Source organism: Hyla sarda, chromosome 1, assembly GCF_029499605.1.
Source record: "Hyla sarda isolate aHylSar1 chromosome 1, aHylSar1.hap1, whole genome shotgun sequence".
Taxonomy (NCBI): Eukaryota; Metazoa; Chordata; class Amphibia; order Anura; family Hylidae; genus Hyla; species Hyla sarda.
Genome location: NC_079189.1, coordinates 360,889,787 through 360,907,660, shown reverse-complemented (window position 1 = coordinate 360,907,660; position 17,874 = coordinate 360,889,787). Strand labels below are relative to the sequence as shown.

Below are 17,874 nucleotides of genomic sequence, written 5' to 3'. Positions count from 1 at the left end.
TGGTTCTGTCTGCAGCACCCGGTGTGGCCATGGTCCCTATGCCAGATAGCCAGACTGTGTCTTCATGGTTTTCTACTCTGCCAGGTCACCTTCCCCATTCTTGCGCTCCCACGGTTACAGTCCGATGACTCATTTTCCAGGTGAAGTTCCAAAGAGTGTCTCTGTGGTTTCATTGGATCTTTTATACTTGCTGGTCGGACTGTCTCTGCATGTTTCCTACTGCACATACATCCTTCATCCCTTGCGTCTGCGACAGCAGTCCTGGTGTGTGGCACCATTAATAGATGTGTGGGCGGTTCCTGCAGGTTCCATGGATTTTCACAGACACAGCAGCACTCTCTGTTCCCCTTTCTAAGGGTTCAACGTTGGTCTGCTAGGGGCATGGTTGTAACACCATCCTGCCGGACTTTTGAATGTCTGCAGTTTCTTTCGCGTCTGCAGTCTTGGTACCCCTCTACTATCGTGCAGTAACCATGTCTGTGTCCCTACATATGCTAGGCCACTCTGCACGTGTAGAGTCCACCTTCCCTTCTGTTGGTGGGGTGTGCCTCGGGCCTTCCTGTGATCTTGTTTCCACAGGTTTTACGGCAGTTGAGCACCTCTGTTCTGGCGTGGGGCATAATGGGGCGACAGTCAGTCCATGGTTACACCACATAGAGGTGTTCCTCTCAAAGCTTTGGTTGCTGTGTGGGCGCACTTCTTACTTCCTTTTGTAGTCATGTCTTTTTTTATCTTTTGCCCAGCACCAATGTCCAGATTCCGATCTCTCCGGGGACTCAAATTAGCTCCTCCTTTCCTCGATATGTTGTTGCACTGTTCCTATAGTGTCTGTCGCACTTTGACCATTCCCCATCCACAGGGTTTGCAGGGATCAGGGAGCTTGGCAAGGTCTGGGCCTGGATTTCATAGCAACCACCCCTTATTTTCCCCTCCTCTATAAAGGTGGGGTACCTGGCTGGGCCCTTATTTTTTTGCTGAGAGCAATCAGCTTAGCTGCGCACTTTTGCAGCCTGGCTCTCTTCTTATTTCTTGGTTATCTACTGCTGCTCATACAGACTTGGCACTCTCCTCTATTGGGGAAGTTTATGCAATCATGTATGGCTCAGCGACAGCCGGTCTAGCACCGTTCTGTGGTTTGGGCCCTGTCATTGCTCTCCTCCTCCCACAGTGCAATCTCCCTGGAGGGGCTTGTTCCTCCTTCCTTCTCTTTGTCAGTTGCGCAATGCTGACTCTACAGTCTTCTGGAGAAACCTTCCCTTTTGTTTCCCCCTGTTTCCGTCCTGACTGGATATTACTTCGGTCCACTCAGAACGCTGGGGTTCATGTATGGTTAGTCTCCTTGTCTTGGACACTATCCTTGTATGCTTTGGCGTACCTTCTTTTCTAGGTTGGCCCTTTTGGTTCTTTGGGCGTTAGTGATGGTTGTGCTCTCGGGCAGGTTAGCTCTCCTGCCCGACTTCTCCACGATCCCATTTGTGGGGCGGCCTTTCTGTACTGCACTTTTTTTTTTTTTTTTTGTCTAGACATAGAAGTTTGTCACCCGGAGCGTTTCACGGTCGTTGGTTTTCTTTACAGGTGTACGTTTTTCAGGCGACTCGGGAACCTCTATTTCCCCATGTTGGCTGCTCCTGTGTTCCAGGATGCTCTTTTTGGCCGTTTATCTTTACGTGTACATCTTCCTGGTGAACCGGGTACCTCCAGTTCCCATGTCGGGTGTTCCGGGATGCCCCATTTCAGGGCATTCTGCTCCCTTTTTGGCCTTATTCATTCGGTCCCCTCCTCGTGGGTCAATGTACTTCCGAGGCGGTGGGCGTTCCGGTCATCTGGATTATGCTACTTGAGCTTCTTTCACCTCCCAGGTGCTCGCAGTGGGCCCCTGGGACTAGAGTTTTTGGTCTGCAGCGGTTCCGGTCATTGATTTTCCACACCAGGCCTCTCCACAGCCACTCTCCATTTTTCTTTCCTTTTTTACAGTGTTTTTCTGGTCTACCTCCCATCCACTCCTTTTTCTTAGGCATACGCTGCTCTTCCTGGTTTTTTTTCCGCCATGTTCTCTTGAATCGGTTGACTCTGGATGGGGTTCTCTTGCTGTGCCCTTTTCCATTTTTGTTTCCCAGCTGGGCTAGCCCTCTGTCTGGTTCTGTGTTCCTTGTAGTTGATTCCTACCTCCTCCCCTACCTCCTCCCTACCTCCTACCATCTGGCTTCCCAGTTGACCTTTTCTTGTCTCTCTTTATGGACTTTTGTAACTTCGGAGCCTCTACATAGGACAGTCTCTTCCTTGGCGTCCTAGTCCATCTCCATGGACGGGGTCTTCTGGGAACTCAGTTTGTGGGCCTTAGTTGTCTCTGCCAAGATCTTGTCCACTAGCCTTACGGTCAATTGGGTTCGGTCTCTGGACTGATTTGGCTGTTGATTTTTTTTCCACCCCAGGGACTGCTTTGGTACGTCCCATCAGTATAGGTGTCCCTCAATGAAGAGCGACTGAGAAAATATTTTTTTTTTTTTTTTGTACTCTCCGTAAAATCTTTCTCGTAGCCTTCATTGGGGAACACCGTACACACCCATTTCTTCATTTTTTGTCCGGATAATCTTTTCCGGTTATTGGGTTTTTATCCGGGATTCCTTTCTAGGGTCCTTCGGACATATTTCTTTGTTGGCTTCTCCTACTGCTTTGTGACAAAACTGATTACCTCACTTCCAGTGGGCTGGTATATCAGCGCCTCCTAGTGGCAAGAACATATACCTATCAGAATAGGTGTCCCCCAATGAAGGCTGCGAGAGAGAGAGAGATTTTCGGTGAGTACAAAAACTTCTTATTTAGCCTTGAGGCATAATTAAACAAACTTTTTGCAGTGGTAGGAATGTATTTTTTTTGAAGAATGGGAGATGTGCATCTCCAGCTCTTCATCTTGATATGAGTTTCTGGTCTGTGAAAAAGTCACTTTACTATCAGATTAAGCAATACAAAAGTTGCAACCAATATGGCTCGCTTTTTAGTTTTCACTTGCAAACATTTGCTCCAAAGCTTCCACTATATGAGATATGATCTTTTGTGCTCAGTGGGATATTATTTTCCTTTTGATTTGATGAATGTGACTAGCTATTGCACAGATGGCTGACTGTGAAGTCTAGCAAGGCTTACTAAAATAACACCAGTAGCAAGCTATTAATATGAGTTATATATTCAAGAATGCATAGATGTCTGATTTATACATTAATGCTGTATGTATTATTGATCATTTGCATCAGTATTCTTTTTAATCCACAAAATTAGTGTTTTTAGTCCCCCTTCACATGTGTCTAAATTACAAATTTTTATCTTTTATAGAAGATGGAAGAAAACGCAGAAGGAATGGGATCTGGGCTTGGTCCTGATGGAGAGGTATTTTGCCATAGATGTAATAAGAGGGGGGAATTTGGCTCTGAGTCACTTATAGAGTCTATAAACCTACAGATGGGTACTGAAAAAGCATACTAGTGCTGGTAAGAAAGTAGACAGCTGCTGTGAGCAAAACAGAATTCTAGTAGAAAAATATAGCTACCAAATGCATGTGCAGATTATAAAGTAGCTTAAGATAAATTCATGAGATGAGCATTGAGAAGGTCTACTAATATCCAATGAAATACCTATTCTGATGTACCTCTTAGAATGCTGCATACTTCTGTTATTCTTGCTAAAGGATTTATCAATTGACAAACTCCCTTGTTACCATAGACCAGGGATCTCAAACTCATTATCTGGGGGCCACTGGAGGTAGTGGCTGGGTGAGGCTGGGCCGCATGTGCCCCTCACATATAATGCCCCCATCATGCACCCCCATAATCCACCAGAAACACCCCGCACCAGCAGTAGCACCCCCATCATCCACCAGCAACTGCCTGAAGAAATCACCTGCCTGGCGCCCGGTACTGCATGTCCCCGGTGTCAGGTGATACAAATTCCAGATCCCTGGTGCGGGCCGCAAAATTTCGTTCTGCAGGCCGGGAGTTTGAGACCCCTGCCATAGACAGTCTGCTATTGCTGTTTAGACACATCCCCAACTGTCAAATTATTCATACATGTCTAGGCCACATGTCTATTTTAACTATTATTTTATGGTTATTGATGTAATTTGCTTAAATTTTTGCTTAGTGCAGCTCTCCTGCCTAATTAAAAAAAATACTTTTCTCGGTCGCTCTTCATTGGGAGACCTATACTGACGGGTATATGCTCTTGCCACTAGGAGGCATTGACACTAGGGGAAAAAAAGTTGGTTCCTCCCTGGCAGGATATATCCACCCACTGATAATCAGTTTTAGCTAGTGTCAGTAGGAGGCAAGACACAGGTCTGAGAGCTCCCCAGACCGGGTCTTTATTTATTATTTTCTAGTAAGAGCTGTTTAGTTAGGTATTTATCTCCCTTTTGTTTCCCTTTTTCAGGTGGGGTTTCAGCAGCATGGCGTTACCTGTTCTCCCCCCCCCCCCCCCATATGCGACAAAGGGGCACGGAACATAAGAGTATGGGCCGTCAACTCCTTATCGCCAACGGTCAGCGCCTGGTGGTTGTACCCTGGGTCCGGGTCCCCCACTTGCCCCTGCTCGCGCCGTTATCTTAGCCTGGTATGATGCAGCGTGGCCATAAGCTGGTTGAAGACGCTGGGGTAAGTATAAGAAAATGGCGTCCGCAGGTGAGTATGTACTCCCCCCTTCTTTAAAAAGGGACTCTATTCTTTATTAGCAGCTTTATGTGTGGGGCCCGCTCAGGTCCCCTGGGGGGCTGTGTTTCTGTGTACTAGGACAGCTGCCGGCCCTTTGCATCGTCTCCCTCCGCAGGGAGGCCAACTATAGGGTTTACCTTACCCCCACTGGGGGTCGGCAGCGCGCTGAGTGAGGGGGTTATGGCGGCACATGGCTCCGCCCTTCTCCCCTGTGCCAGCGCGTGATCCAGGTGTTATTGTGGCACATGGCTCCGCCCTTCTTCTCCCCGTGTCAGCACGTGATCCGGGGGCTATGGCGACACGTGACTGCGCAAACAGAGATGCCTGGCAGCGCCTGCCCGCCAGGTTCCAACGCGCCACGGCCTATTCTTACGACCGGCCAGGCGCTACCCGCGGCCGTAACGCTGTGCTCCTCCAGCGGAGTTTAGCTCCGCCCCTTCACCATGCAGGGGTCGGCGGCGCTCTGTTGCAGACCGGCTCAGTCAGCCTCCCTGAGCTGTGGCCCAGCGGGAGCTCTACCCATCCTGCCCGTTTGGTTACCTAGCCTCGGAGCTGTGCGGCGGCTTACCAGGCACTTATAAGCGGGCTCCACCGTGCCGTTGACGCTCCTGGGGCTGCCGACAGGGTAACTTGCTCCCCACGCTTCTTCCTGCCTGTAAAAAAAAAAAAAAAAAAAGAAAAGAATACATTTTCTCTGGTCACTCTGACCAACAGGTGGAGTTTGGCGCCCTCTTGTGGCCTATACTTGTATTGTACTCTGTTTTTTATTGCTGCTCCCCTTGTGGCAATCACGCCCTGTTGCTGTCTTAGGCTACATGCACACCACGTTTTCCCTACGTTTTGAACCGTATACGGCTGGGGAGAGGGGGCGGAGAGTCGGGGGCAGGGCAACCGCATGCTGCCATATGCGGTCCCCTATCTAATGTATTTCAATGAGCGACCGGAGTTAAACGCTGCCTCCGGTCGGCTCCGTTTTGCCCCGTATACGGTTTCCCGACCGGACCTACAAACGCTGTCGACAGCGTCGGGAAACCGTATACGGGGCAAAACAGGGCCAACCGGAGGCAGCGTTTCAATACGGTCGCTCATTGAAATACATTAGATAGGGGACCGCATACGGCAGCATGCGGTTGCCCCGCCCCCGACTCTCCGCCCCCCTCTCCCCAGCCGTATACGGTTCAAAACGTAGGGAAAACGTGGTGTGCATGTAGCCTTAGTTGGCCTTATCTGTTTTATCAGTTTAATATCTGCAGGGTCCCATTCCTAGGGTCTGCATTGGGGGGGCTGTTTATTTGCTTCAGTCACCCTGTAAGGTGACCTGCTATACACAAATTACATTGAGTCGCTTAAGGTATGTCTCTGGCGTCCCTATTTCTGCATTGTTGCTCACGGTCATGGAGCATATGTGAACCGCTGTGGGAGGTTGTTGGCAGGGATTTCGCAATCCCTTGGCAACTATCGGAGATATATTCAATTCCTGTTCTCCCCTACCACTGAGTGCCATGCCGTGTGTAAGCTCTTTTGCATTCCTGGCAGACGCTCAGGTCTCTTTTGAGCTTCCTCCTCTTCTGTCAGGTCTGCTGGCCACCCATCCTGGTGGTGTTCTTGGCATGTCATACTATATGATCCCTTCCTCCACAGGCTACCGCATCCGCGGCTAGTGCTCCGGTCCCCTCATCCAGCGCAAGGTCTCCATGGGAGTATCCCTGTGCGGGCATGAATTGGACCTGATGTCAATAGTCTCACCCGTCACTCATCTCACAGCTGCCCCGTCCACAGCTGGCACTCCGGAACCCCACTGTTGGTGCGAGGTGTCCGAAGGAGTGACCCGCTGTATACTATGGACCCATACCAGTCAGCCAGACGGTAATCTGCGTGGTTTCCTCTGCCGCATGTCACTCATCACACAGCTGATGGATCTGCTGCCGAAGTCTGGTACCTTATGGCTGTGCGAGGTGTCTGAAGGAATGACCCGTTGTCTACTGTGGACCCATACCAGTAAGCCAGACATGGTCTGCATGGTTTCATCTGCCGCCTGTCACACGGCTGAGGTATCTGTGGCTGGAGATCCGGTACCCCACTGCTGTGCGCGGTATATGAAGACTTTACCCAGCATGGCCTCCCCTCCCTCCCACCTATGACAAAGGTGCACAGTGATCACTTATGTGACTGCCCCCTTTTCGCCAGCACCTGGAGGTGTACTTGTTCAGCTAGACTGTTGTCTGCACAGGTTCCGCCACCATTGGTCACAGATCTCAGGGCTGCTGTGGGCATGGCCAGGTTTCCTGTTCCTCACTGCTGGGGTGAGGGATCTGGAGGAGGGTCCCTGCAGGTACACAGGACTGCTGCCAGTCCTTTGTCTGCTGGGTCTCCTACACAACCAGTTTGCCCATTGGATGGGCCGCTCTCCAGTATCCCACATTCTGTGGGAGGTTTCGAAGGAGTGACCCTGTGCGTTCAGGAAGCCAGACGGTTGTCCGCATGGCTTACTACTTCTACTACGTCGGGTCAACTACCATACATTTTCCACACTGTGGATGGTAGTTGAGGTAACTCGGGAGGTGTAGTTCCGAGTGAGTTGCTTCATGGGCCCTACACAATGCAAGACATACTGGCTCGCAGGATTCCGATCCCTCTGGGGACACAAGTTGTCCCTCCATATCTCGATTGGTTGTCGCAGGGTCCCTCAGGGCTACATCCACCCAATACTTTACCGTGGCTGTGGGGTGGCATTTCTCTGCTCCTACAGGCTTGGCACACTTTGACAATCCCCCTTCCACAGAGGGTATGAGGATCACAGAGTTTGGCATGGTCAGTACCTGAGTTTTTTCTCGACCAGCCCTTGTTTTCTCCTCCACTAGGGGATTATTTTGCTGAGCCCTTTCTGCTGCCAAGATGGAGCCATCTCGCTCTTCCCACTATATACCTGGCTGGGCCCTTGTTTTTTGCTGAGAGCAATCAACAGCCTTTTGCTGTCTAGGCTTGTGTGCTTACTTCCCACTATTGCAGCCTGGCTCGCTTTCTGTTTCTTGGTTATCTACTGCTTCTCACACAGCCTTTGCACTCTCCTCTGTTTGAGGAGTTTACGTACCCATGTATGGCCCGGCGACAGCCGGTCTAGCCATGGTCTGTTGTTTGGGTCCTATCATTGCTCTCCTCCACCTTCAGCTCACTCTCCCTGAAAGGGTGTGTTCTTCCTTCCCTTTTGACAGTGTCATTTGCGTTGCACTGACACCACAATCTTCTGGCGTATCCTTCCTTTGCCCAGAACCTGAGAGTCCCAGCTGGGTTCCCCTTTGTTTCCCCCTCTGTTCCCGTTCTAATGGGATGTTTCTTCAGGGTGCTCTGGGCTGCCAGGACCGCTGGGGTCCATGATCGATTAGTCTTTTTGTCTTGGACGCTCCTAGGATGATGTGGCGTGCCTTCTTTCTAGGCAGCTCTCTCGGTTCTTTGGGCCTTGGTGATGGTTGAGGTCTCGAGCATGTGCAGTGATCCGGCCTAGACTTCTCTGCGATCCCATTTTGTGGGGCGGTCTTTCTGTTCTGCACTTCTTCATGTCTCGTCGTGGAAGTTTGTCGACCAGGGGACTCGTGAATCTCCACTTCCCATGTCGGCCGCTCCGGTGTTTCGGGATGCTCCTTTTCGGTGGATTCCGCTCCTTTCTTGACTATTTATTTTCAGTGTTAGTCTTTCAGGTGACTCAGGCGCCTCCAGTTTCCATGTAGCTCTCCGGTTTTTGGAATGCCCCTTTTCAGGGCATTGCGGTCCTTCCTCCTTTGGGGTCCATGTCCTCCCGAGTTGGAAGGTATTCCGATCACCCAGATTACACCTATCAAGCTACTGTCTCCTTCCAGGTGCTCACGGCAGGCCCCTGGGAAAGGGGTTTTGGGTCTGCAGCTGTTCAGGTCTTTGTTCCCATGCACCAGAACTATCTAGAGCCGGTTTCCGTCTTTCTTTTTTGCCTGTGGTTTTCTGGTCTCCACCTCCTGTGCTTGCCTTCTGCTCAGGCATACACTGCTTTCCCTGCTGTGTTCCTTGGAGTTTGTTTCCTATCTGCTTCCGGGATGATTCCAGCCTATCTGGCTTCCTGGTCGACCTTTTCCAGGTGTCTTGGGTCTTTGCAGAGGACGGTTCCTTCCTTTGGCGTCCCAGTCCATCTCCATGGACGGGGATCTTCCGAGAGCTCAGTTTCTGGGCCTCCGTTATCTCTGGCCTGGGGTCTGGTCCACAGACCTTGTGGACACGTGAGTTCGGTCTCTGGGCTGATTCCCTTTCTCTGTTGGTTGTTTTTCCCACCCCAGGGGGGACACTGCACACACCCATTTCTTCACTTTTGGTCCGGATGATCTTTTCCGGTTGGTTATTTATTTATTTATTTATTTTTATCCGGGATTCTTTTCTAGGATCCTTCGGACATGTTCTTTGTTGGCTTCTCCTACTTCTTTGTGACAAAACTGATTACCTCACTTCCAGTGGGCGGGTATATCCTGCCAGGGAGGAGCTGACTTTTTTTTTCTAGTGTCAGCGCCTCCTAGTGGTAAGAGCATATACCATAAGTATAGATGACCCTCAATGAAGGCTACGAGGAAGAGATTTTATGGTGAGTACAAAAAAAATCTCTTTTTTCAGAATGTTTAGTGCATCATCCCCAAAAAAGGGCTTACTTTAGAAAAATTACGCAATTATTTTTCTGTTTTCTTCATTCAGCTAATAGATGAAAGCAGTCAGATGAGCGATCTACCTGTAAAGGTTATTCACACTGAGACAGGAAAAGTGCTACTTGCCCCAGAAGCACCAAAGGCTAGTCAACTTGAGACTTGGCTTGAAATGAACCCGGGGTAAGTTGCTGTGTCCCAGTGCTTTTTTCATAAAATTTTTTCCTCTTCTCTTGTGTTTAATAATTTTATTAAAAAATTACAAGTTTATGTATCTTATATTCTTCCTGTACTTTTTTATTTTGTCTCCCTAGATATGAAGTAGCCCCAAGATCTGACAGCGAGGGAAGCAGCTCAGAATATGAAGAGGAGGTATATATATAACTTACATTTTTTTTTCTCTTGAATTATATATTTCACTTAGGGGGTGTCTCATGGCTGTTCTAGTTGATGTTGCCAGCTTCTCTTCTACCTTGCAGTGACAGATGTAGTATTACATAACAGCCGTTCAGAGGAGTGATATATCTATATAAACGACTCAGTCCCCCAGATCAGTGAGTGGTGTTCTGCTTTGCCTTATCTACTTTAATGATGACCATAAGCCCTTATAGACCAAGTAGCCTGAGGCAACACCTTTTAAGGTGTTGGGTGAGTTTACAGAACTCAATAGTGTTTCTGCAAACCTCTCCTTGTTTCGTTTATTTCACAAATTGATGGGGACTTTCATCATAATTATAATATCCAAATAAAAAGCATGTTAAATAAAATTTGCTAAGTATTTAAAAATAACTATGGCTTGGCCTTTTGTGATGCAACCTTTAGGAATTTTGTAGTATTGTTAGTAAAAATTGTAAAATGTGTACCCTTTTATCCATTTAACCCCTTTACAACTTTGGATGTAAATGTGCGTCCTGGTGCGGTGGTACTTTAATGCACCAGGACATACATTTACGTCCTATACAATGCGCGAGTGCAGGTCGTGGCTGCTATCAGCACCCAGGGACCCGCCGGTAATGATGTCCGCCATTAACCCCTCAGATGCCGAATGATCACGGCATGTGCGGTACTTTGAACAGGTGATCGGATCGCCCGCGGCGCTGCAGTGGGGGTCTGATCACCCAAGATGGCAGGTGGCTATCTCCTCACCTGCGTCCCGCCGTCATCTCTGTGTCTTCTTCTCTGGTCTACAATCGAGCAGAACAGAGCAGAAGATCGCCAATAATGCTGTTCAGTGCTATGCCAAGTGCTATATCAAGTGATTGCTATAAATAGTTCCCTATGGGGGCTGTATAAGTGAGAAAATAGTTTTAAAAAAATGAATAAGCCCCTCCCCCAATAAAAATAGCCCCTCCCCCAATCAAAGCTGACCGCCGCTTCTAAAGTGAAACTGAAAGTGACCCGGCTGCTCAGTCGGGCTGTTCGGGACCGCCGCGGTGAAATCGCGGTGTCCCGAACAGCTGATCGGACACCGGGAGGGCCCTTACCTGCCTCCTCGGTGTCCGATCGACGAATGACTGCTCCGTGCCTGAGATCCAGGCAGGAGCAGTCAAGCGCAGATAACACTGATCACAGGCGTGTTAATACACGCCAGTGATCAGCATAGGAGATCAGTGTGTGCAGTGTTACAGGTCCCTATGGGACCTATAACACTGTAAAAAAAAAAAAAGTGTTAATAAAGGTCATTTAACCCCTTCCCTAATAAAAGTTTGAATCACCCCCCTTTTCCCATAAAAAAAATAAAACAGTGTAAAAAAAAAAATAAATAAACATATGTGGTATCGCCGCGTGCGTAAATGTCCGAACTATAAAAATATATCATTAATTAAACCACACGGTCAATGACGTACGCGCAAAAAAATTCCAAAGTCCAAAAAAAGCGTATTTTGGTCACTTTTTATACCATTAAAAAAATGAATAAAAAGTGATCAAAAAGTCTGATCAAAACAAAAATCATACCGATAAAAACTTCAGATCACGGTGCAAAAAATGAGTCCTCATACCGCCCTGTACGTGGAAAAATAAAAAAGTTATAGGGGTCAGAAGAGGACATTTTTAAACGTATAAATTTTCCTGCATGTAGTTATGATTTTTTCCAGAAGTGCGACAAAATCAAACCTATATAAGTAGGGTATCATTTTAACCGTATGGACCTACAGAATAATGATAAGGTGTAATTTTTACCTAAACATGCACTGCGTAGAAATGGAAGCCCAAAAGTAAAAAATTGCGTTTTTTTCCGATTTTGTCGCACAATTGTTTTTTTTTTCCGTTTCGCCGTGCATTTTTGGGTAAAATGATTAATGTCACTGCAAAGTAGAATTGGCGACGCAAAAAATAAGCCATAATATGGATTTTTAGGTGGAAAATTGAAAGGGTTATGATTTTTAAAAGGTAAGGAGGAAAAAACGAAAGTGCAAAAACGGAAAAACCCTGAGTCCTTAAGGGGTTAAAACCTAATGTTAATGATCCCGTACGGTGCACGGCGTAAACGTAAAAAAAAAATTCAAAGGTCAGAAATTTTGCATTTTGGTTAAATCAAATCTTCAAAAAATGTTATAAGTGATCTAAAAGTCACATACATGCAAAAGTGGTACCAATAAAAACTACAGATCATGGCGCAAAAAATGAGCCCTCGCAGCCCTGTATACGAAAAAATTTGAAAGCTATCGGGGTTCATAATAGGGCGACCTAAAAAATACAAATTTTTGGAGATTTTTTTTTTTAAATTGGTACAATAATATTAAAGCGCGTTAACATGGGTATCATTTTAATCGTATTGACTCATTTTTACCGTAAAGTGCACTGCGTAAAAAACAAACCCTCCAAAATTAGCAAAATTGCTGTTTTCTTTTTAATTTAATTTCTCCACAAAATAAATTATTTTTGCTTTCGTCGTACATTTTATGGTAAAATAAAAGGTGTCATTACAAAGTACAATCAGTCACGCAATAAACAAGCCCATATATTGGTCTGTGGAAGGAAAAATAAAAAATGTATTTATTTTAGAAGGGGAGGAGGAAAACGCAAAAATGAAGCTGGCTGAGTCCTTAAGGCCCAAATTGGTTTAATCCTTAAGGGTTAATAGCTGCCTTAGACTTGGAGCATTCTCAGTTTTACAGACATAAATTTCTAAATCCAAAGAATTATTTAAAAAATCTGTGTTTAGCCATACTTAAAAAGCAATGTGTTCCTCTGAAGTTTTATTACAGTTGCAATATTACAATGCAACACTGTTCTGGAGACCCCATACTCATTTAGTCCAAAGCTATAGTCTATGCTTGCCATGGCAACAATGCAGAGCTGTCATGAGCCACATAAGAGTCTGCATAGGAAATACCACAATGGTCAATGACAACATGATATTTGGTAGTTTTTAATTATTATTATTATAATTATTATTTTTTTAAATCTTTGAGTTTTTTACGAACCTGTGACAACACATTATATATGATAAAATATTATTCCTCACCATACCTGGGAGACCTTCCTGCCCACAGGGAATGGTTAGGATATGAAGATAGAAAGCTTTCCCCACCGGACCCCTAAATATTACCCTGGGCGGGGAGCTGCACTCGCCTAGTTCAGTCTGCTGCGCTGTAATCACGCTCCCTCAGCGTGATTGACAGCTCTCGTCACTGCTCTGCTCCGTAAGCAGATGGAACAGAGAGATGATGCAGTCTGTGCTTGGGCTGTCAATCACGCTGTGGGGCTGTGATTACAGCCAGAGAAGAGAAAAGTAGGGGAGTATAGCTCCTTGCCCAGGGGACTACTTACGGGGCTGTCAGGGAAAGCTTTCTAACATCATATCCTCACCAACCATGTGGGCAGAAATGTCTCCCGGGATAGTGAGAAAGAAGATTTTACTATATTTATAATGCGTTGCCATGCGTTATAGGTGGTAAAATGGTATGACAGGTTCCCTTTAAATTGTTTAATACTGCAAACGACAATATCATAATTGGTTGTTGCAATTTTTATTTATAGGATGACGATGATGAGTCTAGCAGACTGGACTCCGATGAAAAGAAACGGATTACAGAAGAGGAGAACAATGCCAAGCAGATAATTGAGTATGCCATTTATTTATTTATCTATCTATCTTGCTTTTTCATTATGTAGCGAGCTATAGTGTATTTAAACTGTTGAACTCCACTTGGAGCCACTTTAAAGATTGTTAGGAAACTCAGCCTATCTCCACTTAAAACAGATTAATCCCTGCAAGGTTATTCTTTAAATAGACAATTTTTTAATTCATTTTCCTCCAATTATCAGACACCTCTTTCTCCTGTATGTAGATATTATACCGTCTACAAAATCTCTTCCCTCACTAGCAAACCATAACCATTAGAAGGCATGAAAGTCATGGTAGCTTTTACCTGTAGATAGAGAAAAAAGGGAAAGGCCCAAGGAGGCGCCTAGTGCATTACCCTAGGTAGAGAATAACACCCCACAAAAAGTGGGGACAGGTCGGGGGTCTAATAGATGGCCGCTCACCTGGAGCGTATATTAGATATGCATGTAACCTCAAACTGAGGTAGTGGTGTGGGAATCCGTGCAGGCCCGCAGGTCTCAGGATGGATCCAAAGGAAATCCTGGGAGTGAACTGATACAGCAAGGGAAAATAGACCTTTCGCCAGGCGCTCGGAAATCCAAATGATGTCACAGCCAAATCATGGAAGTGAATGAAGATACAAACTTGCTATCTACCAATAACGTTTGTATCTTCATTCACTTCCATGATTTGGTTGTGACATCATTTGGATTTTCGAGCGCCTGGCGAAAGGTCTATTTTCCCTTGCTGTACCATGGTAGCTTTTAGGCCACATTCAAATCAGTTTTCCAGGGTTGAAAAAACTGGACTGTATGTTTGCATCCTGTCAAAAAGGGCTTTGAACATGTTACTCATAGGCCCAGAGAATTTTAATGCTTCAAATATAGTCTAATTGTGAGTATGTTTGGATCATTTCCTCAATGCATATACAATGTGTATGGTTCTCAAAAACATTGTCTATGTTCTTTTTAAATCCCCTACCAAATGGGGTAGGTACCCTTTTCAGACCATTGGAGGCCTTACAAGACTGTTGAGCTTCTTTGTTTTCATCACCTGTGCTGCAAGTCTCCTTTTCTGTTTATCCACAGGTGGTTCTTCACCTTCTCTATCTCCCAAAAGCAGTCCCTGCTTTCGATATTACTGATGACATAGTCCATTATTCCTTTTGCCTTACCCTCTTTCATCCATGCAAGCTTTGCTGCGCTGTCTCTATGTGCTTCAAGCTATCTGCATTTACCTTCCACATTATCGGTCTGACTCTCTGCCTTTGCTAGCCATCTCTGGTCTCAGGTCTAATGATATGGTTCATGAACCTAAGCAAACTGCACCAGTTTCTAAAAAAAAAAATAACCTCCCTTCAAAGGCCCACAGCCCCTCCACCCCACCCCACCCCACAATAAAGTTGGAGCTCCCCACTACGACAGCCAACTAAATATATCAATTATGCTGCCAAACATGAAGATATACAGTGTTAGCATATTAGCATTGCAGAGCACAATAATAATAGAAAACTTCCAAGGACTGGCAAGGTAATTTTGCTGGTACAGATAAGCGCACCCCATCAATGCCCCGACGTGTTTTGTTACATCGCCAGGAGGGTGTGGAATTTTTTAAAAAAAAACTACTTGTCCAAGGGACTAAAACAGAGCAGAATCTACTTGTCCCTCATAACAATCCACTTGTCCTGGTACAAAATAATTGTAACCCAAATAGTATGTAAATAAGGTCTTTTCTTAATAGAAACTTGATATGCAGACCAGTATGTCACCCCATTAGGTGGATAGGGTCCCTGATAAGTAAGTGTGCCCCATTAATGGAATACTGCAGTGCAAAATAACTGATCCTGACCACTGGGAAACCCCTCCCCCCGATCTCTAGTAAGGGGCCCTGGCAGGAATGGGGGCTTGTCCGCATGACGCAGCGACCGACAACCCCCCCCCCCCCCAAATGTATCCCATAGATACATGGAGGGGGCATTTCAGGAGCAGTGTCATGCAGGGATGGAACATTCCCTTCATGCCGTTGTCTGGGGCCTCATGCAAGAGATGGGGGTTGTTCCAGCGGTCAGACCCTCGCGATCTATCACTTATGGGGATAAGTTATTTTGCACTACAGTATTCCTTTAAGTAGATAGTCCCCCTTCAGGTAGGTATGTCCCTTTTATCAGGTAGGGATCAAGTAGGGCCCCCTGCGCCATTATATTTCCCCCCCTGATGCCCCCTGTATCATTATAATCCCCCCCTCTGATGCCCCCTGTGTCATTATATTCCCCTCCCTTCTGATGCCCCCTGTGTCATTATATTCCCCTCCCTTCTGATGCCCCCTGTGTCATCATATTCCCCCCCCCCTGATGCCCCCTGTGTCATCATATTCCCCCCCCCCCCTGATGCCCCCTGTGTCATTATACCCCCCCCCTGATGCCCCCTGTGTCATTATACCCCCCTCCTCCCTTCTGATTCCCCTCGTGTCATTAAATTTCAGCCCAACCCCCCTCTCCTCTCCCACATTATTTACCAAACCTCCCCTCCTCTCTGATCCCCTGCTACCTGTACTCCGGCCCCATGTGTGCTCCGGCAAGCTCAGGGGCTCAGCAGTCACTTTTGTTATTGGACCGTTAAGAATATAGTTTTGCTCCTGGTGATGAGGCAGATCCTCATATTAGGCAAGTTTATCTCACTCACTCACTCTGAATTCACACAGGTCCGCTCACACAGTTACTGTACTTACATCTCCCTGCAGCAGTCTATAACGAGACTTCCTTGCGGGGATGTGTGCGATTGGTGACGTCATCACAGGCGCAGCATGGGACGTCAGCGTCCCGACGTCCTGAGCTGCGTATGTGATGACGTCACCAATCGCACGCATCCCATCAAGGAAGTCTCGTTATAGACTGCTGCAGGGAGATGTAAGTACAGTAACTGTGTGAGCGGACCTGTGTGAATTCTTCCGGCATTTAACGCTGCTTGCCCGAAGCAGGGCTAAATGCCTGAAGAAATCACCTGCCCGGCGTCCGGAACTACTTGTCCCGGGCGTCGGGCGATAGGAATTCCACATCCCTGAAGGGCCTACACCGGTGGATGCTTTGTACTAGAGCTGGGCGGTATGAGCAAAAACATGTATCATGGTATTTTTGTAAGTGATGGTGGTTCCACGGTGTTTAACTGTATCTCCCCCCCCCCCCCCTGTGCGCCGCTTCTCTTCCAACCCCCCCCCCCCCCAATGAATTATCAGCTGCGCTGTCCCCACATCTGCCCCCACATCATGTCAACCTTATTTGTAGTACAGTACAGATTTCTAGCGCCGGCGGCCGGCAACTCATAGGAGGATGAGCAGAGGAGTGCTTGCGGGTGACATGATGTGGGGACAGCGCAGCTGATAATTCATTGGGGGGCGAAATAAAAGCATATGATTAGTTCCCCGATGTGGGGACAGCACGCTGTGGAGGATAATTCACTAGTTCGAGGGGGGGAGGGGCCCAACCGGTATTGCGGTATTGGCAAAATTCATATCGTGCAAGAAAAAAATTTCGGTATTCGGTATGAACCGGTATACCGCCAAGCACGATTCGAGTTTTATGTACCAATCAATGTGAGTTGTTGGTTTTTGTTTGTTTAATTGCCAGTAACATTTGACATATTTGTTTACTTGCACTTCAGGAATGCAAAGCAAGATGTTGATGATGAGTATGGTTTGCAGGCTGATGCCCGCCAGTCACAGTCATATTATGGAGTGGCTCATGCAATCACAGAGCGGGTGGAGAAGCAATCAACACTTCTTGTCAATGGTTCCCTTAAACATTACCAGGTAAATTATCATGTACTAGAAATGCATGCGTATTTCTACTATTCTTGTAGTAAGAGATTTACCAAGATAGGCCATCTATATCAGGTAGGTAGGTATATGAGATATAGATATAGGTGGGGTCTGAATGATTGAGGGGGTCATAGTGCTTCCTTGCATGTATGCATAAACTTATTTTCTAAAAAAGTTGGCAGTACAATTATACCTTTTTAACATTTTGGAAGTATTACAAATATCAAATTAGTGCAGCTTCAGAACAAATATATTAAAGTGCTTTTGTGGAAAACCAGTCGACAGTGTCTCCTATGCAGGTGGTTTAGTTGAAGAAGGGCCCAAAGGAAGGGGCAGGGCCCACTAGAGAGTTATAGAAATTCTGTTTCTTAGAATATGGATCCCTGAAGACATTTCTCATGTAGAGGATTCAGCTTTGAGCAATGCGGCTACAGCATGATGGGGACCGTCCCCCCCCCCCCCCCCCTTTTTTTTTTTTTGCATAGTACACAATCTCACCATCATAAATTGTTTTATAAAACACAATTAAAGCCTATATCTCCTGATAACGGTATACTCCCTCACTGCCCTGATAACTGTTTACTCCCTTACTGCCCTTTAAACATACTTTATGTGTGAGCTGCTTCTATGAATTTATTTATGTACTGTATATAGT

The 17,874-nt window shown here is 46.5% G+C and overlaps 1 protein-coding gene across 5 annotated transcripts in view; it reads left to right on the top strand.

The window, feature by feature from the left end:
- SMARCA2 (SWI/SNF related, matrix associated, actin dependent regulator of chromatin, subfamily a, member 2) overlaps positions 1–17,874 on the top strand; it is a 272,034-nt gene that overhangs the window by 108,309 nt on the left and 145,851 nt on the right. For all 5 annotated transcript variants that reach the window (XM_056522637.1, XM_056522643.1, XM_056522627.1 and 2 more), the window contains exons 11-15: positions 3,331–3,384; positions 9,408–9,538; positions 9,670–9,727; positions 13,340–13,425; positions 17,063–17,210. In XM_056522637.1, coding sequence (XP_056378612.1) covers positions 3,331–3,384; positions 9,408–9,538; positions 9,670–9,727; positions 13,340–13,425; positions 17,063–17,210 — 477 coding nt within the window. The remainder of the gene's footprint in view (positions 1–3,330; positions 3,385–9,407; positions 9,539–9,669; positions 9,728–13,339; positions 13,426–17,062; positions 17,211–17,874) is intronic.